This window comes from Nerophis ophidion, linkage group LG18 (assembly GCF_033978795.1).
Source record: "Nerophis ophidion isolate RoL-2023_Sa linkage group LG18, RoL_Noph_v1.0, whole genome shotgun sequence".
Classification (NCBI taxonomy): domain Eukaryota; kingdom Metazoa; phylum Chordata; class Actinopteri; order Syngnathiformes; family Syngnathidae; genus Nerophis; species Nerophis ophidion.
Window position 1 is genome coordinate 35,290,789 of NC_084628.1, and position 24,383 is coordinate 35,315,171.

General features: G+C 41.8%; 1 protein-coding gene across 1 annotated transcript in view; it reads left to right on the plus strand.

Moving 5' to 3' along the window:
* Positions 1-19,124, plus strand: part of LOC133537154 (protein Smaug homolog 2) — a 64,483-nt gene extending 45,359 nt beyond the window's left edge. The window contains exons 12-13 of the mRNA XM_061878054.1: positions 16,832-16,915; positions 17,011-19,124. Coding sequence (XP_061734038.1) covers positions 16,832-16,915; positions 17,011-17,039 — 113 coding nt within the window. The 3' untranslated portion in view covers positions 17,040-19,124. The remainder of the gene's footprint in view (positions 1-16,831; positions 16,916-17,010) is intronic.
* The last annotated feature ends 5,259 nt before the right edge of the window (positions 19,125-24,383 follow it).

A 24,383-nucleotide genomic window follows, 5' to 3' on the forward strand; every position in this document is an offset into this window, starting at 1 on the left:
TAAAACAAGCTATGAGTGCACTTTTGTGCATGTCACTAAGATAACATATCAAAACACTAAATTAAAGTGCACTTTTTGTACAGAACGCCACCACAATAGTTTAAAACAAATAAAGTGTACTTTTGTGCATGATGTCACTCAAGATATTTCAATAACTGTCAAATCAAAATGAGCTGCATATTAGGAAAACAAATAGTGTATGTCCTTCGCTATGTGGTAGGTTCCTGCGGACGTTATCTCCTTCTGTTGTTGACTATTCTTTTCACACGGTGTTGATCTGGAAATGGTAGCCTCTGCATTTTGTGGGTGTGGCACCAAACAGTGATGTTTATATGCGGAGTTTTAAGCACTCCTCAGTCTTTAGCGGGTGACTTTTCAAATGATGCTACATTAGCAGTGGTGCTACTTTTTGGAGCAACGCTTTTGCCGCATAATTGGTGCCAAACCACCCGTAGATGATGGACCCCGTCCTGTTTTTCTTGGGAATTAATTCTTCCTTCATTTGTTACCAGATTCACACCTTGTCTCTCTCGTATTACCACTCGCACCACAACTAATGTTACCATATCGCTACCTGTCTGCTCCGAGGGAGTATGTGATGTTGCACATGTGATATGTATGTAAGAAGGTGCGCTTGTTTGATGTCTCTGTGAGAAGCAGAGACAAGAGAGTGAGAAGAGCCTGCAGTTTAATGCCCGCAGCTAAAAAGCAACTGCGTGAGAACGTACAATCGAATATCACGATATAGTCATTTTCTATATCGCACAGGGACCACCCCGCGATATATCGAGTTTATCGATATATCGCCCAGCCCTATGAGTAAGTAAATGAACGCTGGTCTAGATCAGTGGTTCTTAACTTGGGATCGATCAAACCCTAGGGGTTTGGCGGAGGTCAAAACAGACCCGACTCATTGTGTAAATACAAACTTCTCCCTATTACTGATACGGCAACAGCAGAAGTCAGACTGATTTGCAGGTGTGTAATTTGTGACTTTATGCAGTGTGTTGGTTTTATTGTTTGAACAAGGTGATGTTCATGCACAGTTCATTTTGTGCACCAGTAAAAAAAAAACATGGTAACACTTTAGTATGGGCATCATATTCATCATTAATTAGTTGCTTATTAACATGCAATTTAGTCACATATTGGCTCTTAACTAGTCATTAAGTTCTTATCAATGCCTTATTCGGCATGGCCTTATTATAACCCTAACCCTTTAACCCTGACCCTAACCAAATAACTCTGAATTAAGTCTTTATTACTTAGAATATGTTCCCCTAGTGTCCAAATAATGCTAAATTAAATCTGTGTTACTTAAAATATGTTTCCCATACTAACGTGTTACCAAAAACATACATTTGTCTTGAATTTGAAAAAAACAAAAACATTTTTTTCCACTAAAGAAGGGTTCAGTGAATGCCCATATGAAACTGGTGGAGTTCGGTACCACCAGCAAGGTTAAGAACCACTGCTCTAAATGAAAAACTTTATGGTAGTTTTTCCCATTGGAAATAATACAAATAAATAGTCTGTTCCTGGGCGGAATTTTGGCTGTCATAAAATCATAACGGATCGTATAATACTTCAATGCCAGTCATTTAATTAAAAGAGGATTCATGTCATAGATGCGCCCCTAGCTTTCCATTTTGTAACATTTATAATTTCCACCCAACCATACAGAGAATTTCACTACTGTAAAATCGTAATTGTGCAATGTGATGTTAAAGTCTTAATTTTTCGGATCCTATTTCCTTTATTCTAATATATTTTTACATTACCGTATTTTTCGGATTACAAGTCGCTCCGGAGTATACGTCGCACCGGCCGAAAATGCATAATAAAGAAGGAAAAAAACATACATACGTAGCACGAGAGTATAAATCGCATTTTGGGGGGAAATGTTTTTGATAAAATCCATTACCAAGAATAGACATTTTAAAGGCAATTTAAAATAAATAAAGAATAGTGAACAACAAGCTGAATAAGTGTACGTTATATGACTCATAAATACCCAACTGAGAACGTGCCTGGTATGTTAACGTAACATATTATGGTATCCATCCATCCATTTTCTACCGCTTATTCCCTTTTGGGGTCGCGGGGGGCGCTGGCGCCTATCTCAGCTACAATCGGGCGGAAGGCGGGGTACACCCTGGACAAGTCGCCACCTCATGAGTCATTCAAATAACTAAAATATAGAACATGCTATACGTTTACCAAACAATCAATCCCATGAAATCTTCTTCCTCGATGTCGCTTCCAAACAACTCTGCCAATTTTCAAACGTATGCGCCGCTTCCTCTTGTCCTTTTCTGCTGCATATTTTACTACGTCCGGGCTTGTAATCTGCAGTACAGGATTTCCTTTTCGGTGCCATTTTTGTTCAGCCCTTCTCAGTTTTTATAAGTTACCGCTAACGTTGAAATGATCCATTTTAATAGCTACGGCAGTCGCATATAGCAGTTAGCATCCCATGACCCACAATCCACTTCTGCCATGACTTCCCCCGCCGAATTCTTATTGGTTGACGTGTGTGTGACGATTGCTGACATTTTCTTTGTCTCTTCCGCGAATGAGATAAATAATATTATTTAATATTTTACGTTAATGTGTTAATAATCTCACACATAAATCGCTCCGGAGTATATGTCGGCCAAACTATGAAAAACACTGCGATTTATAATCCGAAAAATACAGTATTATTGTTTTCTTATCCTTGCTAACTCCCATTGTTGCTGTGATTCCAGAAAACACAGAGTGAGATGTTCTACCTCTTGTGTGAAAATGACTTAACACATTAAATGACTAGTAAAACATTTACAAACACAACAGCCAACTTCTAAAACATTAAAAACAACTCCAAAACACATAAAATGACTCCGAAGAGATGCACAGTGACATCTAAAACGTAAATTACTCCTAAAACACATAACAAGACTCCTAAAACTCATAATAAGACTCCTAAAACACATTAAGACTCCTAAAACACGTAAAAAACTCATAAAACACGGGAAAATACTCCTAAAAACATGTAAAAAGACTCCTAAAACAAATTTAAAAACAGATCCTAAAACATGTAAAAAAACTCATAAAACACGTACAAATACTCCTAAAAACATGTAAAAACACTCCTAAAACAAATTTAAAAACAGAATGAGGTGTTTGCATTCTTTGCGAGCACATACACTTGGTGGCCTTGTAGGTGAACAGTGTGAACGTGAATGGAAGACCTGAAGGATAAAATAATTTACGGGTGCGCATCATCAGTAGTGTTCCTCTGGGCCACTGGGTGTTTCGGCCTTTAACACTATACACCCTCTCCAGAGGCGGCCAGCTACAGGATGATCAGACCTGAGCTTGCGACCCAAGTCCAATTAGCCATGATAGTCACCTTGTTGGCAGACATATCAGGGGACTCTGCATGGCAGGGGCGTCCAGTTCCCTGAGTCAGATTTTGTTCTGCCTGAGTTCTTCTTTTGGAGTAAGTGTTTCAAAAAAAGGCAAAAACAGAAGCAAAACAGATTAAATTAAAGCATGTTTTGATGCTGCTGAGGTCCATTTTGCTCCTTACTACTGTCATGTTTAATTGTCTTCTTATGAAAGACACTTTTCAGTGTTAAAGTCTGTTTGTACATAACAGTCAAGAGCACAGAAAGTAGTTCACTTTTTTTTATGCTACACATCAATGCTGCACAACTTTAACAAAATAAAAATGTGGGTTTGATTCTAAAAACGAGCGAGCTGCTCTCCCTCTGTGCTAAAGACACATTAACGAGACAGCCGAGCAGCGTGTTGCATAAACAATCTGCTACATTGTGCTAGACACACACTAGCTCTCGAGGTCTTCGGCTCATTTGCCAGATGCCACGTTCAAGCAGCGTCGCAGATTTCTCTTTTAATGGTCCTGTCATGTTCCAACAGTCTCCGTGTTGACCTCTTTCATTACACAGACTTGCCTGTAGAAGATGCAAATACATGTGGGTGCTTGTCACTTGTACAAACCCCGTTTCCATATGAGTTGGGAAATTGTGTTGGATGTAAATATAAACGGAATTCAATGATTTGCAAATCCTTTTCACCCATATTCAGTTGAATGCACTACAAAGACAAAATATTTGATGTTCAAACTCATAAACTTTATTTTTTTTCCGCAAATAACAATTAACTTTGAATTTCATGGCTGCAACATGTGCCAAAGTAGTTGAGAAAGGGCATGTTCACCACTGTGTTACATCACCTTTTCTTTTAACAACACTCAATAAACATTTGAGAACTGAGGAAACTAATTGTTGAAGCTTTGAACGTGGACTTCTTTCCTATTCTTGTTTTATGTAGAGCTTCAGTCGTTCAACAGTCCGGGGTCTCCGCTGTCGTATTTTACGCTTCATAATGCGCCACACATTTTCGATGGGAGACAGGTCTTGACCGCAGGCGGCCCAGGAAAGTACCCGCACTCGTTTTTTACGAAGCCACGCTGTTGTAACGTGCTGAATGTGGCTTGGCATTGTCTTGCTGAAGTAAGCAGGGGCGTCCATGAAAAAGACGGCGCTTAGATGGCAGCATATGTTGTTCCAAAACCTGTATGTACCTTTCAGCATTAATGGTGCCTTCACAGATGTGTAAGTTACCCATGCCTTGGGCACTAATGCACCCCCATACCATCACAGATGCTGGCTTTTGAACTTTGTGTCGATAACAGTCTGGATGGTTCGCTTCCCCTTTGGTCCGGATGACACAATGTCGAATATTTTCAAAAACAATTGGAAATGTGGACTCGTCAGACCACAGAACACTTTTCCACTTTGCATCAGTCCATCTTAGATGATCTCGGTTCCAATGAAGCCGGCGGCGTGTTTGGATGTTGTTGATAAATGGCTTTCGCTTTGCATAGTAGAGCTTTAACTTGCACTTACAGATGTAGCGACGAACTGTATTTAGTGACAGTGGTTTTCTGAAGTGTTCCTGAGCCCATGTGGTGATATCCTTTAGAGATTGATGTTGGTTTTTGACACAGTGCCGTCTGAGGGACCGAAGGTCACGGTCATTCATTGTTGGTTTTCCGGCCATACGTGGAGTAATTTCTCCAGATTCTCTGAACCTTTTGATGATATTATGGACCGTAGATGTTGAAATCCCTTAATTTCTTGCAATTGCACTTTGAGAAACGTTTTCTTAAACTGTTTGACTATTTGCTCACGCAGTTGTGGACAAAGGGGTGTACCTCGCCCCATCCTTTCTTGTGAAAGACTAAGCATTTTTTGGGAAGCTGTTTTTTTACCCAATCATGGCACCCACCTGTTCCCAAATAGCCTGCACACCTGTGGCATGTTCCAAATAAGTTTTTGATGAGCATTCCTCAACTTTATCAGTATTTATTGCCACCTTTCCCAACGTCTTTGTCACGTGTTGCTGGCATCAAATTCTAAAGTTAACCATTATATGCACACAAAAAAAAGTTTATCAGTTTGAACATCAAATATGTTGTCTTTGTAGCATATTCAACTGATTAAGGGTTGAAAATGATTTGCAAATCCTTGTATTCCGTTTATATTTACATCTAACACCATTCCCTAACTCATTGGGAATCAGAGTTTCTATTTGAATATAGAGCCTTCTTATCTTCCAAAGTAAACCACTTTTAAAACTTATCAGTTTGTGAAGGCGTATCACTTTGCTCATGACCTGTAGTATCTAATAATGATTAGTTGTATAAAGCAAAACCACTACAATAGACCCCTGTCCAACATGACAGCAAATCATTTCAACCATACCATGGTCAGGTATTAGTCAGCAAACATTTACAGTCCATCTCCTTTTTTTTAAATAACTGTGCTTTCACCCCAACAGTTTAGTTTGAAAACAGTGCCTTTTTTATAGCGATAACCATTATTCCGATATTGTCCGACTCTTAATTACCGATTCCGATATCAACCGATACCGATATATACGGTGGTGGAATTAACACATTATTATGTCTAATTTTTTTGTGATGCCCTGCTGGATGCATTAAACAAGGTAACAAGGTTTTCCAAAATAAGAGAACATCAACTCAAATTATAGAAAAAAAGTGCCAACATGGGACTGCCATATTTATTATTGAAGTCACAAAGTGCATTATTTTTTTTAACATGACGCTAAACAGCAGCTTGGAATTTGGGATATGCTCTCCCTGAGATAATCCTCATACCCACAACAACTATGGGGAATACTATACTTTGACTTTCACTAAGTCTAAGAAAGTGCATTATTCTTTATTTTTCTTTAAACATGCCTCAAAACAACGGCTAGAAAAACAATGAAGGCACACAGCTTCAATCCAAAGTATACTAGAGTAATAAAGTAAATAATAACATAGTCCTCATTTAGTGCTAGACTGCCTGGCATACTGTATAACCGGAAATAATAAACTGGGCTCAATCTGCCCTGCTCTAACGTATTTGTACGAGTAACACAAATGTGCTGCAAGCTAGTGGTGAGTGCTTGAAGTGCCCTAGCAGTCAGCCAGAGCTTCTGAAATGCTGCGTTGAGACAGGGCACTTCTGTTCACTACAAGCTGCAAAGTGTGCGCCATGCAGGGCAGACTTTCCACACCAAACTCCATTGTAGCTTTTGCCATACTGCGTGCGTTTTCCCTGACCACAACGTGAGCTTTCGCCCCGGGGTGGTTTTCGTTGTATTTTTGTTTTTTCTCGGCGGAGTCTTTAAGCGACAACTGTGTGTACTACTTTTTTTCGGTGTTTGCTTTTCATCCCTCTTCCACTTGTATTCATTGTGTATCTCCTTATGATTCTTGAAGAGGTGGGAGATCGAATTGCGTGTATTAAAGGAAGGCATCTTGGTTCCTCCTCGCATAACCAACTTTTTGCAGTCATTGCAAATTGCCAGGTTTTTATCCGTCAGACCCACTTTAAAATAATCCCAAACTATAGACATGGTGTTGTCAGTCAGTCACCAAGCGAGCTGGCTTGTTAGCCACGGCTACAGCACCGGCAACAACACACTCTTGTTGTTGTTATGCTCCCCTGGCGGCGGTTTGATGAGGTCATCAAGCGTCGCCAGTAAACCTCTCATGTTGCAGTTGTCAACTCCTGTGTTGTGTGTGGGGAGAGGGGAGGGGAGGGGCTGCTGACTGGGTTTATATCCGTGTTTTACCGGATATGTACCGCTCCGTGCAACAGCGTTTTGAAAAGTCATTAATTTTACTTTTTGAAACCAATACCGATAATTTCCGATATCACATTTTAAAGCATTTATCATCTCTACTTTTTTTTTTGTTTTTACATACAGAAATTTTGAGATGCTAATGGAATGGAATGGTAATATAAAGGAGTCATATTTTATATATCCCACTTCCAAAGACATGCACCTGGGGATAGGTTGATTGGCAACACTAAATTGCCCCTAGTGTGTGAATGTGAGTGTGAATGTTGTCTGTCTATCTGTGTTGGCCCTGCGATGACGTGGCGACTTGTCCAGGGTGTACCCCGCCATTCCGCCTTATTGTAGCTGAGATAGGCGCCAGCGCCCCCCGCGACCCCGTAAGGGACAAGCGGTAGAAAATGGATGGATGGATATATATATCTTACATTTGAAACACTTCCTTGTGGTCTACATAACATGTAACAGTAGTTCTTTGGTCGGGAGGCTGCATGTGCATGTACGAGCCAGTCTGCCCCACAACAAGTCGATAGAGGAAAAGAAGGAACTTACTGACTATAAAGTTGGACTACAATGGCTGACTCGCGCAAAGCTCTTCCTGGTAAATCGTTACCACGTACAGATATATCTGTATCTTGGTTCCTCATCGCATAACCAACTTTTTGCAGTCATTGCAAATTTCCAGGTTTTTATCCGTCAGACACACTTTAAAATAATCCCAAACTATAGACATGGTGTTGTCAGTCAGTCACCAAGCGAGCTGGCTTGTTAGCCACGGCTACAGCACCGGCAACAACACACTCTTGTTGTTGTTATGCTCCGCCCGCGGCGGTTTGATGAGGTCATCAAGCGTCGCCACTAAACCTCTCATGTTGCAGTTGTCAACTCCTGTGTTGTGTGTGGGGAGAGGGGAGGGGAGGGGCTGCTGACTGGGTTTATATCCGTGTTTTACCGGATATGTACCGCTCCGTGCAACAGCGTTTTGAAAAGTCATTAATTTTACTTTCTGAAACCGATACCGATAATTTCCCATATCACATTTTAAAGCATTTATCATCTCTACTTTTTTATTTTTACAGAAATTTTTAGATGCTAATGGAACGGAATGGTAATATAAAGGGGTCATATTTTATATATATATTTTACATTTGAAACACTTCCTTGCGGTCTACATAACATGTAACGGTAGTTCTTTGGTCGGGAGGCTGCATGTGCATGTACAAGCCAGTCTGCCCCACAACAAGTCGATAGGGGAAAGGAAGGAACTTACTGACTATAAAGTCGGACTACAATGGCTGACTCGCGCAAAGCTCTTCCTGGTAAATCGTTACCATGTACAGATATATCTGCTGACATCACCAATTAAAAACATGTCACAAGTTGGAAAATTTTCCAAATGGCTAAATTGAAAGAACTTGAAGGAAAGCATCTCCGCCTTGCCTCCATGGTTTGATTTAAAATGTTTGGGACTTACGCAGATCGCAAATACCCAAAAACAATCACAAATAGTTAAAAAAAAGTTGATTTTACATAATTGGCCCCTTTTAATATTTTAAATATTATGAATAAAATTATAAAAAGGTAACACCTTCACCAAGATTAAATACATTGTAAAAACAACCAATTATTGCAGGTATACAGAACATGGAAAATCTGCTAAATTCTATGAATAATTTTTACTGTACAGTTGGAGCAGAAACTAATAGTTGATGCACAATTGTGCCAAAGTTAACCGTTATGCAGGAGTGAAGTGAATTATATTTATATAGCGCTTTTATATAGCGTCCCGGAAGAGTTAGTGCTGCAAGGGGTTCTGGGTATTTTTTCTGTTGTGTTTATGTTGTGTTACGGTGCGGATGTTCTCCCCAAATGTGTTTGTCATTTTTGTTTGGTGTGGGTTCACAGTGTGGCAAATATTTGTAACAGTGTTAAAGTTGTTAATACACTCACCCGCCGTGTGACCTGTATGGCTGTTGATCAACTATGCATTGCATTCGCTTGAGTGTGTGCGTAAAAGCCGCACGTAATATGTGGCTGGGCCGTCACCCTGTTAGTATGGCGGTAAAGTGGACGTGACGACAGTTTGTAGAGGTGGGTGTATATTGTAGCATCCTGGAAGAGTTAGTGCTGGGTATTTGTTCTGTTGTTTTTATGTTGCGTTACGGTGCGGATGCTCTCCCCAAATGTTTGTCATTTTTGTTTGGTGTGGGTTCACAGTGTGGCGCATATTTGTAACAGTGTTAAAGTTGTTTATACACTCATCCTCAGTGTGACCTGTATGGCTGTGGATTAAGTATGCATGCATTCGCTTAAGTGTGTGCGTAAAAGCCGCACATATGTGTCTGGGCCGTCACACTGTTAGTATGGAGGTAAAGTGGACGTGACGAGAGTTTGTAGAGGATGCTATAGGCAGTGCCTTTAAGGCACGCCCCAATACTAATGCCTGGGTGGAAATTGGGAGAAATTCGGGAGAATGGTTGCCCCGGGAGATTTTCGGGAGGGGCACTGAAATTCGGGAGTCGCCCGGAAAAATCGGGAGGGTTGGCAAGTATTCTGGCAGGTGACTTTTCAAATGATGCTATATTAGTAGAGCTGCTACTTTTTGCATGTTTTTGCCACATTACTTGACATATTACGGTTGGCTGTTCGACATATTCCCGCTTGAAGCCAAACCACCGCCAGACGATGGACCCCGTGCGGTTTTTCTTGGTAATTAATTCTTCCTTCATTTGTTACAAGATTCGGACCTTCTTTCTCTCGTATTACCACTCGCACCGCTCTGTTAGCATCACAGCTAATGTTACCATGCCGCTACATCTCTGGTCCGCGATGGGGTATGCCGTTGTATGTGACGTATGTAAGAAAGTGCGCTTGTTTTATCTCTCTGTGAGAAAGAGAGACAAAAAAAGTGGGAAACGCATGCAGTGTAATGCCCAAAGCTAAAAGCAACTGCGTGAGAACGTAAACTCGAATTAGGGCTGGGCGATATATCAATGTAGTCGATATATCGCGGGTTTGTTTCTGTGCGATATAGAAGATGACTATACGCCCTCGGTTGAGCAGAGAGGTAGCAACATGGGTAACGTTAGCTGTGATGCTAGTAGAGCCGTGCGAGTGGTAATACGAGAGAAAGAAGGTGCGACTCTGGTAACAATTGAAGGAAGAATTAATTCCCAAGAAAAACAGCAGGGGGGCCATCTTCTGGCTGTGGTTTGGCTTCAAGCGGGTACAGAGAACTGTAATTTGTCAAGTGTGGGGCAAAATCATTGCTACAAAAAGTAGCATAGCTTAGCATCATTTTAAAAGTCACCTGCTAGAGAATGAGGAGTGCTTACTCCGCATATCAACATCTCCATTCGGTGCCACACGCCCACACCATCAAATTGCCGAGGCAAACATTTCCAGATCAACGCCCTATGAATAAAGTAGTCAACAACAAAAGGAGATAATATCCGCAGGAACCTACCACATAGCGAAGAACGTACACTATTTGATTTCCTATTATGCAGCTAATTTTTATTTGACACTTATTGAAACATCTTGTGCGACATCATGCACAAAAGTGCACTTTATTTCTTTTAAACTATTGTAGTGGCGTTCTGTACAAAAAAGTTACCATTTAATTTATTGTTGTTTTGCTATGTCATCTTAGTGACATCATGCACAAAAGTGCACTCATAGCTTGTTTTAAAATGTCTTGCATTTTCTGTTTTGGAAATGAAATGAATGTCTGTGCCACTGCTTAATAACTGTTTCATAAATACAGTTTTGGTAAATTGACTTAGTTGTGATTTCCTTCTCTGCATGAAAGTTTAAAATGAGCATATATTAATGCAGTATGAACAAGAATGTTATAATGTAGACACATAGAATCATCATACTGCTGTGATTATATGCATCAAGTGTTCATTCAAAGCTAAGGCAAAATATCGAGATATATATTGTATATCGCGATATGGCCTAAACATACTGCGATATTAAAAAAAGGCAATATCGCCCAGCCCTAACTCAAATATCACGATACAGTAATTTTCTATATCGCACAGAGACAAACCCGCGATATATCGAGTATAAAGATATATCGCCCAGCATTGCAGCAGGCCCATAATTAAAGGGGAACATTATCACAATTTCAAAAGGGTTAAAAACAATAAAAATCAGTTCCCAGTGGCTTGTTGTATTTTTTGAAGTTTTTTTCAAAATTTTACCGGTCCCGGAATATCCCTAAAAAAAGCTTTAAAGTGCCTTATTTTCGCTCTCTGCCAAGACACTGTTAATTTCCCTGTGACGTCATACATCCATCCATCCCATCCATCCATCATCTTCCGCTTATCCGAGGTCGGGTCGCGGGGGCAGCAGCCTAAGCAGGGAAGCCCAGACTTCCCTATCTCCAGCCACTTCGTCTAGCTCTTCCCGGGGGATCCCGAGGCGTTCCCAGGCCAGCCGGGAGACATAGTCTTTCCAACGTGTCCTGGGTCTTCCCCGTGGCCTCCTACCAGCTGGACGTGCCCTAAACACATCCCTAGGGAGGCGTTCGGGTGGCATCCTGACCAGATGCCCGAACCACCTCATCTGGCTCCTCTCGATGTGGAGGAGCAGCGGCTTTACGTTGAGCTCCTCCCGGATGGCAGAGCTTCTCACCCTATCTCTAAGGGAGAGCCCCGCCACCCGGCGAAGGAAACTCATTTCGGCCGCTTGTACCCGTGATCTTATCCTTTCGGTCATGACCCAAAGCTCATGACCATAGGTGAGGATGGGAACGTAGATCGACCGGTAAATTGAGAGCTTTGCCTTCCGGCTCAGCTCCTTCTTCACCACAACGGATCGATACAACGTCCGCATTACTGAAGACGCCGCACCGATCCGCCTGTCGATCTCACGATCCACTCTTCCCCCACTCGTGAACAAGACTCCTAGGTACTTGAACTCCTCCACTTGGGGCAGGGTCTCCTCCCCAACCCGGAGATGGCACTCCACCCTTTTCCGGGCGAGAACCATGGACTCGGACTTGGAGGTGCTGATTCTCATTCCGGTCGCTTCACACTCGGCTGCGAACCGATCCAGTGAGAGCTGAAGATCCCGGCCAGATGAAGCCATCAGGACTACATCATCTGCAAAAAGCAGAGACCTAATCCCGTGGCCACCAAACCGGAACCCCTCAACGCCTTGACTGCGCCTAGAAATTCTGTCCATAAAAGTTATGAACAGAATCGGTGACAAAGGACAGCCTTGGCGGAGTCCAACCTTCACTGGAAACGTGTCCGACTTACTGCCAGCAATGCGGACCAAGCTCTGACACTGCTCATACAGGGAGCGGACTGCCACAATAAGACATTCCGATACCCCATACTCTCTGAGCACTCCCCACAGGACTTCCCGAGGGACACGGTCGAATGCCTTCTCCAAGTCCACAAAGCACATGTAGACTGGTTGGGCAAACTCCCATGCACCCTCAAGAACCCTGCCGAGAGTATAGAGCTGGTCCACAGTTCCACGACCAGGACGAAAACCACACTGTTCCTCCTGAATCCGAGGTTCGACTATCCGGCGAAGCCTCCTCTCCAGTACACCTGAATAAACCTTACCGGGAAGGCTGAGGAGTGTGATCCCACGATAGTTGGAACACACCCTCCGGTCCCCCTTCTTAAAGAGAGGGACCACCACCCCGGTCTGCCAATCCAGAGGTACCGCCCCCGATGTCCACGCGATGCTGCAGAGTCTTGTCAACCAAGACAGCCCCACAGCATCCAGAGCCTTAAGGAACTCCGGGCGGATCTCATCCACCCCCGGGGCCTTGCCGCCGAGGAGCTTTTTAACTACCTCAGCGACCTCAGCCCCAGAAATAGGAGAGTCCACTACAGATTCCCCAGGCACCGCTTCCTCGAAGAAAGACGTGTTGGTGGGATTTAGGAGGTCTTCGAAGTATTCCCTCCACCGATCCACAACATCCGCAGTCGAAGTCAGCAGAACACCATCCGCACCATACACGGTGTTGATAGTGCACTGCTTCCCCTTCCTGAGGCGCCGTATGGTGGTCCAGAATCGCTTCGAAGCCGTCCGGAAGTCGTTTTCCATGGCTTCCCCGAACTCTTCCCATGTCCGAGTTTTTGCCTCCGCGACCGCTAAAGCTGCACACCGCTTGGCCCGTCGGTACCCGTCCACTGCCTCCGGAGTCCTATGAGCCAAAAGAACCCGATAGGACTCCTTCTTCAGCTTGACGGCATCCCTCACTGCTGGTGTCCACCAACGGGTTCTGGGATTACCGCCACGACAGGCACCAACAACTTTGCGGCCACAGCTCCAATCAGCCGCCTCGACAATAGAGGTTCGGAACATGGTCCACTCGGACTCAATGTCCCGCACCTCCCTCGTGACATGTTCAAAGTTCTCCCGGAGGTGTGAATTGAAACTCTCTCTGACAGGAGACTCTGCCAGACGTTCCCAGCAGACCCTCACAATGCGCTTGGGCCTGCCAGGTCTGTCCGGCATCCTCCCCCACCATCGCAGCCAACTCACCACCAGGTGGTGATCGGTAGAAAGCTCCGCCCCTCTCTTCACCCGAGTGTCCAAAACATAAGGCCGCAAATCCGATGACACAACTACAAAGTCGATCATGGAACTGCGGCCTAGGGTGTCCTGGTGCCAAGTGCACATATGGACACCCTTATGTTTGAACATGGTGTTTGTTATCGACAAACTGTGACGGGCACAAAAGTCCAATAACAAAACACCACTCGGGTTTAGATCCGGGCGACCATTCTTCCCAATCACGCCTCTCCAGGTTTCACTGTCGTTGCCAACATGAGCGTTGAAGTCTCCCAGTAGGACAAGGGAATCACCCGGAGGAGCACTTTCCAGTACTCCCTCGAGTGTACCCAAAAAGGGTGGGTATTCTGAACTGCTGTTTGGTGCGTAAGCACAAACAACAGTCAGGACCCGTCCCCCCACCCGAAGGCGAAGGGAAGCTACCCTCTCGTCCACTGGGTTGAACTCAAACGTACAGGCTTTGAGCCGGGGGGCAACCAGAATTGCCACCCCAGCCCGTCGCCTCTCACTGCCGGCAACGCCAGAGTGGAAGAGGGTCCAGTCCCTCTCGAGAGAACTGGTTCCAGAGCCCTTGCTGTGCGTCGAGGTGAGTCCGACTATATCCAGCCGGAACTTCTCTACCTCGCGCACTAGCTCAGGCTCCTTCCCCCCCAGTGAGGTGACGTTCCACGTCCCAAGAGCTAGCTTCTGTAGCCGAGGATCGGACCGCCAAGTGCCCTGCCTTCGGCTGCCGCCCAGCTCACAATGCACCCGACCTCTATGGCCCCTCCTATGAGTGGTGAGCCCATTGGAGGGATGACCCACGTTGCCTCTTCGGGCTGTGCCCGGCCGGGCCCCATGGGAACAGGCCCGACCACCAGGCGCTCGCCATCGTGCCCCAACTCCGGGCCTGGCTCCAGAGCGGGGCCCCGGTGACCCACGTCCGGGCGAGGGAAATCTGGGTTCATTTCGTTGTAATTCCATAGAAGTCTTTGAGCTGCTCTTTGTCTGATCACTCACCTAGGACCTGTTTGTCTTGGGAGACCCTACCAGGGGGCATGAAAACCCCCAGACAACATAGCTCCTAGGATCATTGGGACACGCAAACTCCTCTACCACGGTAAGGTAGCAGCTCAGAGAGGAGGTGACGTCATACAGTGCTGCCAATACAAACAAACAATGGCGAATAGCACAGCAAGATATAGCGACATTAGCTCGGATTCAGACTTGGATTTCAGCGGCTTAAGCGATTCAACAGATTACGCATGTATTGAAACAGATGGTTAGAGTATGAAAGTATTGAAGAAGAAACTGAAGCTATTGAGCGAATAGCTATTGACGCTATTCATAGCCATAGCATGGCCGAATAGCTGCGTTAGCATCGCTGGTAAAATGTGCGGACCAAACGATCAGGACTTTGGCATCTTGTGACACTGGAGCAACTTAAATCCGTCAATTGGTAAGTGTTTTTTTCGCATAAAATGTGGGTGGAAGGAAACGTAATATAGTTGCAAATGCATCTGCAGGTTAACCATACATCTCTGTGCCATGTCTGCTTTAGCACCACCACTAAATAGCATGTTAGCATCGATTAGCGTAGCCTGTTAGCTTCGATTAGCTGGCAGTCACGCCGCGAACAAATATGTCTGATTAGCACATAAGTCATCAACAAAACTCACCTTTGTGATTTATTTGACTTTATCGTTGCAAATGCATCTCTGTGCCATGTCTGTCATCGCCGGTAAAATGTGGAGCCACTTTGGTACATTCAATGGGGGTCTGGCGGCAGACACTTCCGCATCTTCGGGCCAGTGGTGCAACTTGAATCCCTCCCTTTTAGTGTTGTTACACCCTCCGACAACACACCGACGAGGCATGATGTCTCCAAGGTTCCAAAAAATTGTCGAAAATAACAGAGCTGAGACCCAGTGTTTGCAATGTGTTGAAAATGAAAATGGCGGCCGTATTACCTCGGTGACGTCACGTTCTGACGTCATCGCAAAAAGACCGATAAACAGAAAGGCGTTTAATTCGCCAAAATTCACCCATTTAGAGTTCGGAATTTGGTTAAAAAATATATATGGTCTTTTTTCTGCAACATCAAGGTATATATTGACGCTTACATAGGTCTGGTGATAATGTTCCCCCTTTTGGAACAGCGCTTAACAGCGCGAAAGTGTCTGCCGCCGACCCCCATTGAATGTGCTCGAGTGTCTCCACATTTTACCGGCGATGCTAAGACAGACATGGCACAAAGATGTATGGATGACCTGCAAATGCATTTGCAACGACAGTCAACGAAATCACAAAGATGAGTTTTGTTGATGTTGACTGCCAGCTAATCGATGCTAACATGCTATGCTAATCGATGCTAACATGCTATTTACCGGCGGTGCTAAAGCAGACATGGCACAGAGATGTATGGATAAACTGTAGATGAGTTTGCAACTATATTACGTTTCCTTCCACCCACATTTAATGGGAAAAAAACACTTACCAATCGACGGATTTAAGTTGCTCCAGTGTCAAAAGATGCGAAAGTCCTGATCGTTTGGTCCGCACATTTTACCGGCGATGCTTACGCAGCTATTCGGCCATGCTATGGCTATGAATAGCGTCAATAGCTATTCGCTCAATAGCTTCAGTTTCTTCTTCAATACTTTCATACTCCAACCATCTGTTTCAATACATGCGTAATCTGTTGAATCGCTTAAGTCGCTGAAATCCGAGTTTGAATCCGAGCTAATGTCACTATATCTTGCTGTGGTATTCACCATTGTTTGTTTACATTGGCAGCACTGTATGACGTCACAGGGAAATGGCCAGTGTCTTCGCAGAGAGCGAAAATAAGGCACTTTAAAGCTTTATTTAGGGATATTCCGAGACCGGTAAAATTTTGGAAAAAAACTTCAAAAAATACAACAAGCCACTGGGAACTGATTTTTATTGTTTTTAACCCTTTTGAAATTGTGATAATGTTCCCCTTTAAGCTATTTAACTATAAGTTAGTTATTGTTGTATTGCAGTATTTTTTGCCCGCAATACTTCTTTGTCCATCACATCACACAAACAATATATTCAGTCATCAAATTGAACGCTCGATTTCTCCTGTTGACTGAAAGTGTGTTTCTTCTCCTTCTGTTAGATTGCCAAGTTCCAGGAGCTGACCTGGAGATCAACCCTACGCTGGAGTCGCTGTGCCTCAGTATGACAGAGCACGCCTTAGGGGGTCTGTGTCTCGCTCCAAACTCTCTAAAAAAAGAAATGATTCATGCAGTTTTAAATGTCTTGACACGTCCGTTTCCTTTCTCACGCCCACGACAGATGGAACCGACCGGACATCGACGATATGAAAAAAAAGATACCTGAGGCCTGTTCAGTTCCTCATCACCCAGCACAAAGATTTACGTACGCTCAAGAAAACCAGGCAAAGCAGTCACTACATAATGACAAAAAAACTGTGTATATGTTCTAATATTTTTGTACTTTATTATATACAACTAAGTTTATTCAAAGAAAATAGAATGCAGATAATTATTATATTGCAGGGCGGCGAGGAAGGCTAACAACCGTGTCACTTGCAGGACTGTGGCACGGCACAACTTGAGAGAAAAGGACGGGCGCTGTCTTAAAACAGCGACCCTCCAAGTTTTTCTCCTTTTCCCTTATTCCCGAAAACAGAGCGACAAACACGGCCGCTTTGTGTGTAGATCATGCAAAATCCCAGCCCGATGTAAGGCACTTTTATACAACTAACGTCGGCACTAGACTGTAATTGGCAAAAAGAACACACTTCCTGAAGTAGTACCGACAAGGTGTACTCTCTCCTCTCTGGTGTGGCATCAAAACAGCAAACACGAGAAGAGGAGCGGGTGTTTTTTTTTTGGACGCCCGGGAGGAAGTCGTTCCTCTTCTTAACCTTTACAAAGCCAAAGAGAAGGTTTACTTGGGAGGGATACAAGAATGGTTTAACTTTGAAAAAAAAAAAAAAAAAAAGCAGTACAACGGCTGCAATTTGTCTCGTCGTTTTAACTCCCTACCGCGCACACGATGATGGATCTCGCGCCGTGCCGAGGAGGGTCGTGCTTTTATCGCACCAGAGCTGATTTTTTTGACTCGAAACGTGATAACGCTTCAAATCGGCTCTTTTTGCCGCGCCCTCGTCCTCAACGCTCGCCGACGTGACGATTGGATGAATCGTGCGTTCCAAGGTGCTCGAAGATGTCCATATATATATTTTTTTTTCCGTTTGTGTCTTGTGTTTCAGTCCAAAAAAAACAAACAAAAAAAAAACCTCGACATTATCAAGTGGTATCAGTGTTTAAAAAAAAAAAGAGATAAATAACAAAAAAGCGGTCTTCTAACAAGCTCTGTCTTGGAATGTGGCAGAGTGGAGGTGCATGTGCGTTGAGTATGGTCGTTTTGGGTCACTCGTTTGTTTTTTGTTTTCCGGTTGCATCATGAGGCAGGAAGGAACCATTGACGTTTTATTTCAGCAGATGCTCATATAGACACCTGTATTTTTTATTGATAACTTATGCTTATTTTCTATAATCGCATGTTTTTGCCACACTAAAACAGTTGTTGATTAAGAGGACACGGTGAGCGGAAATCTTGCAACTAAAGTTGTGTTTATAACGCCTGTTTACATCTCTAAGATAACGCCCGCTTCATATGTGATGTCCAAATTTGGAAAAAAAAAACAAAACGCTTCACCCCTTTTTCTATGGACGAAGTTGAAATATGTGCATGGGGGTGCCTGAAACCGCACATGTTCATTTCTCCCGGTCTCGAGTCAGGATTTTTCTTCAGAGCAGGCTCTTAGGATAGATCTGACTTACTAAGAAAAGTAACAACAACATAAAAAAAAAACCCAGAAAAAGCATCACACTCATGCCCCCAAGCAAGGACCTGAAAAGAGCTGTGTGATCCGCTCCGACTCGTGTTACATCCGGTTCCTTTTCGCGGCCCAGTCCGTGCGAGCGCCGCACGCAAAGGGAGGTACGGGAATAGTGCTCGGTAAAGACGCAGCAGGGTATGGCGACGCTTCTCTGAGCCACAGTCAAAAAGAGTCGTCCAAACACTACACAACAGCTGGCCAAGGAATACGTTTACTCCATGTTTACATTCCAGTGATGCATAAAAAAGAAAAAGAGTGCACTTTTCTGCACGGTAAAGAAACAACAGTGACATCGAGATCATTGCTGTCCCTGCCAAGCTTTATTAATGACTTAACAGCAACGCACTCGACATTTTGCTTTCGTCTTTACCACGGTTTATATTTCATCCTGATAAAATTTGCAGATGTTTTTCTAATGTTTTATGAAATCCTGTGCATCCCATTGCTTACTTTTCAGTAAGTCATATTTGTGAATGGTCTGAAGTGCAGCGTATGTCGGATCTTTTTGACAGTCCAAATAAAGAGGTTCGGTTTGTTTGTTTTTTTTGTTTTTTTTGCAACAGAATTGGTGTTTTGTCTCAATTAGCATTGCACATGACTATTTATGACCAGGGCAGCACGGTGGAGGAGGGGTTAGTGCGTCTGCCTCCCAATACAAAGGTCCTGTGTAGTCCTGGGTTCAATCCCGGGCTCGGGATCTTTCTGTGTGGAGTTTGCATGTTTTCCCCGTGACTGCGTGGGTTCCCTCCGGGTAGTCCGGCTTCCTCCCACCTCCGAAGACATGCACTTGGGGATAGGTTGATTGGCAACACTAAAAAATGGTCCAGGGTCTACCCTGCCTTCCGCCCAATTGTACAAACCCCGTTTCCATATGAGTTGGGAAATTGTGTTAGATGTAAATATAAACAGAATACAATGATTTGCAAATCCTTTTCAACCCATATTCAGTTGAATATGCTACAAAGACAACATATTTGATGTTCAAACTGATAAACATTTTTTTTTGTGCAAATAATCATTAACTTTAGAATTTGATGCCAGCAACACGTCACAAAGAAGTTGGGAAAGGTGCCAATAAATACTGAAAAAGTAGAGAAAAGCTCATCAAACACCTATTTGGAACATCCCACAGGTGTGCAGGCTAATTGGGAACAGGTGGGTGCCATGATTGGGTATAAAAACAACTTCCCGAAAAATGCTCAGTCTTTCATAAGAAAGGATGGGGGCGAGGTACACCCCTTTGTCCACAACTGCGTGAGTAAATAGTCAAACAGTTTAAGAACAACGTTTCTCAAAGTGCAATTGCAAGAAATTTAGGGATTTCAACATCTACGGTCCATAATATCATCAAAAGGTTCAGAGAATCTGGAGAAATCACTCCACGTAAGCGGCATGGCCGAAAACCAACATTGAATGACCGTGACCTTCAATCCCTCAGACAGCATTGTATCAAAAACCGACATCAATCTCTATGGGATATCACCACATGGGCTCAGGAACACCTCAAAAAACCTTTCTCACTAAATATAGTCTGTCGCTACATCTGTAAGTGCAAGTTAAAGCTCTACTATGCAAAGCGAAAGCCATTTATCAACAACATCCAGAAACGCCGGCAGCTTCTCTGCGCCTGAGATCATCTAAGATGGACTGATGGAAAGGTGGCAATAAATACTGATCAAGTTGAGGAATGCTCATCAAACACTTATTTGGAACATCCCACAGGTGTGCAGGCTAATTGGGAACAGGTGGGTCCAAAGACATGCACCTGGGGATAGGTTGATTGGCAACACTAAAATTGGCCCTAGTGTGTGAATGTGAGTGTGAATGTTGTCTGTCTGTCTATCTGTGTTGGCCCTGCGATGAGGTGGCGACTTGTCCAGGGTGTACCCCGCCTTTCGCCCGATTGTAGCTGAGTTAGGCGCCAGCGACCCCGAAAAGGAATAAGCAGTAGAAAATGGATGGATGGATGGGTGCCATGATTGGGTATAAAAACAGCTTCCCAAAAAATGCTCAGTCTTTCACAAGTAAGGATGGGGCGAGGTACACCCCTATGTCCACAACTGTGTGAGCAAATAGTCAAACACTTTAAGAACAACGTTTCTCAAAGTGCAATAGCAAGAAATTGAGGGGTTTTAACACCTACGGTCCATAATATCATCAAAAGGTTCAGAGAATCTGGAGAAATCACTCCACGTAAGCGGCATGACTGTTAACCAACATTGAATGACCGTGACCTTCGATTCCTCAGACAGCGCTGTATCAAAAACCGACATCTCTAAAGGATATCACCACATGGGCTCAGGAACACTTCAGAAAACCACTGTCACTAAATAGAGTTTGTCGCTACATCTGTAAGTGCAAGTTAAAGCTCTATGATGCAAAGCGAAAGCCATTTATCAACAACATCCAGAAACGCCGCCAGCTTCTCTGGGCCCGAGATCATCTAAGATGGACTGATGCAAGGTGAAAAAGTGTTCTGTGGTCTGACGAGTCCACATTTCAAATTGTATTTGAAAATATTCGACATCGTGTCATCCGGACCAAAGGGGAAGCGAACCATCCAGACTGTTATCGACACAAAGTTCAAAAGCCATCATCTGCGATGGTATGGGGGTGCATTAGTGCCCAAGCCATGGGTAACTTACACATCTGTGAAGGTACCCTTAATGCTGAATGGTCCATACAGGTTTTGGAGCAACATATGTTGTCATCCAAGCAACGCTATCATGGACACCCCTGCTTATTTCAGCAAGACAATGCCAAGATACGTGTTACAACAGCGTGGCTTCGTAAAAAAAGAGTACGGGTACTTTTCTGACCCACCTGCAGTCCAGACCTGTCTCCCATCAAAAATGTGTGGCGCATTATGAATCGTAAAACACGACAGCGGAGACCACGGACTGTTGAACGACTGAAGCTCTACTTAAAACCAGAATGGGAAAGAATTCAATTTTCAAAGCTTCAACAATTAGTTTCCTCAGTTCCCAAACGTTTATTGAGTGTTGTTAAAAGAAAAGGTGATGTAACACTGGTGAACATGCCCTTTCCCAACTACTTTGGCACGTGATGCAGCCATGAAATTCTAAGTTAATTATTAAAAAAATAAAGTTTATGAGTTTGAACATCAAATATCTTGTCTTTGTAATGGGTTGAAAGGGATTTGCAAATCATTGTACTCCGTTTATATTTACATCTAACACAATTTCCAATTTGTAGTTTCACCAGTCTCTTAAACTGAATCATATTGGTGCTTTGTTTGGTTAATCATTACTTTTTTCCTAATATTTTGCTTATGTAAAACTACACTTCTGGACATTAAATTATTACTTTTTCTTGCAATATTAAGATTTCTACGTAAATATACGCCTCTTTTCAAATAATTGGTTTAAAATTTGGTTAAACTTCACTTCAGAAAAATGGAATTCTGGTGACATTAAACGCCATTCCATAAAACAAACTTTGTTCTTGTAAAAGGTTGCAAAAATATCATGTAAAAAAACTAGAGTAAAGTTATACATTTTTGGAGAAAAAACATAGCTCCTAGGATCATTGGGACCCGTAAACCAGTATTTTTCAACCTTTTCTGAGCTGAGATACATTTTCTACAAATTATTTTTTTAGTGACATTACACGCATTCCATAAAAGACACTTTGTTCTTGTCAAAAGTGGCAAAATTATCTAATAAAACAACCAATAAATAAATAAATGAATAAATGAAGCCCCCAAACAACATAGCAATGGAAATATTACTTTTTTCCTCATATTTTTGTTGTATAAAACTACACTTCTGGACATTATGACTTTTTCTTGCAATATTAATAATAATTTGGTTAAAATTCACTTGATAAAAATGTAGTTCTAGTGACATTACTCGCCATTCCATAAAACAAACTTTGTTCTTGTAAAAAGTGGAAAAATTATCATACAAAACAACCAAAAAAATAAATGAACCCCACGGACAACCTAGCAATAGAAACATCATTACTTTTTTCCAAATATTTTTTTAATGTAAAACTACACCTCTGGACATTAAATTATTTTTTTAATGCAATATTAAGATAAATACTATTAAAATATTCATAAATAGACACCTCATCAAATAATTGGTTTAAAATTTGGTTTAACTTCACTTAATAACTTTTTTTTTCGAGTGACATTACACGCCATTCTATAAAACAAACTTTGTTCTTGTAAAAAGTGGCAAAATTATAATGTAAAACAACCAAAAAATAAATAAATAAATGAAGCCCCCGGACAACATAGCAATAGAAACATCATTACTTTTTCCTCATATTTTTGTCGTATAAAACTACACTTCTGGACATTAAATTATTACGTTTTTTGGAAATATTAAGATTTCTACATAAATATACGCCTCTTTTCAAATAATTTGGTTAAAATTCACTTAAGAACAATTTATTTCTAGTGACATTACACATCATTCCATGAAACAAACTTTGTTCTTGTAAAAAGTGGCAAAATTATCATATAAAACAACCAAAAAATAATAATAAATGAAGCCCCCGGACAACATAGCAATAGAAATATCATTACGTTTTTCCTAATATTTTGCTTATGTAAAACTACACTTCTGGACATTTCAATTATTACTTTGTTATGCAATATTAAGATTTCTACACGAATGTATGCTTCTTTTCAAATAATTGGTCTAAAATTTGATTAAAATTCACTTAAGAACTATTTATTTCTAGTGACATTACACGCCATTCTATACAAAAAAAAAAAACGTTGTAAAAAGTGGCAAATTTATCATATAAAACAACCAAAATAAAATAAAATAAATGAAGCCCCCGGACAACATAGCAAGAGAAACAACATTACTTTTTCCCTAATATTTTCCTGATGTAAAAATACACTTCTGGACATTAAATTATTACTTTTTTCTTGCAATATTAAGATTTCTACATAAATGTATGCCTCTTTTCAAATAATCGGTCAAAAATTTGGTTAAAATTCACTTAATAATAATTTATTTCTAGTGACATTACTCGTCATTCCATAAAACAAACTTTTGTCTTGTAAAAAGTGGCAAAATTATCATATAAAACAACAACAAAAATTATAATAAATGAAGCCCCCGGACAACATAGCAATAGAATCATCATTACTTTTTTCTTAATATTTTTCTTGTATAAAACTACACTTCTGGAAATTAAATTTTGACTTTTTCTTGCAATATTAAGAATTCTACATAAATAGACGCTTCATCAAATAATTGGTCTAAAATTTGGTTAAAATTCACTCAATAAATATTTATTTCTAGTGACATTACACGCCATTCCATAAAACAAACTTTTTTCTTGTAAAAAGTGGCAAAATTACAACCAAAAAAATAAAAATAAATGAAGCCCCCGGACAACATAGCAACAGAAACATTATTTAGTTTTTACTAATATTTTGCTTGTATAAAACTACACTTCTGGACATTAAATTATGACTTTTTTTGCAATATTAATAATAATTTGGTTAAAATTCACTTGATAAAAATGTATTTCTAGTGACATTACTCGCCATTCCATAAAACAAACTTTGTTCTTGTAAAAAGTGGAAAAATTATCTTATAAAACAACCCAAAAAATAAATGAACCCCACGGACAACATAGCAATAGAAACATCATTACTTTTTTCCAAATATTTTGTTAATGTAAAACTACACATCTGGACATTAAATTTTTTTTTAATGCAATATTAAGATTTCTTCATAAATAGACGCCTCATCCAATAATTGGTCTAAAATTTGGTTTAACTTCACTTAACTATTTATTTCTAGTGACA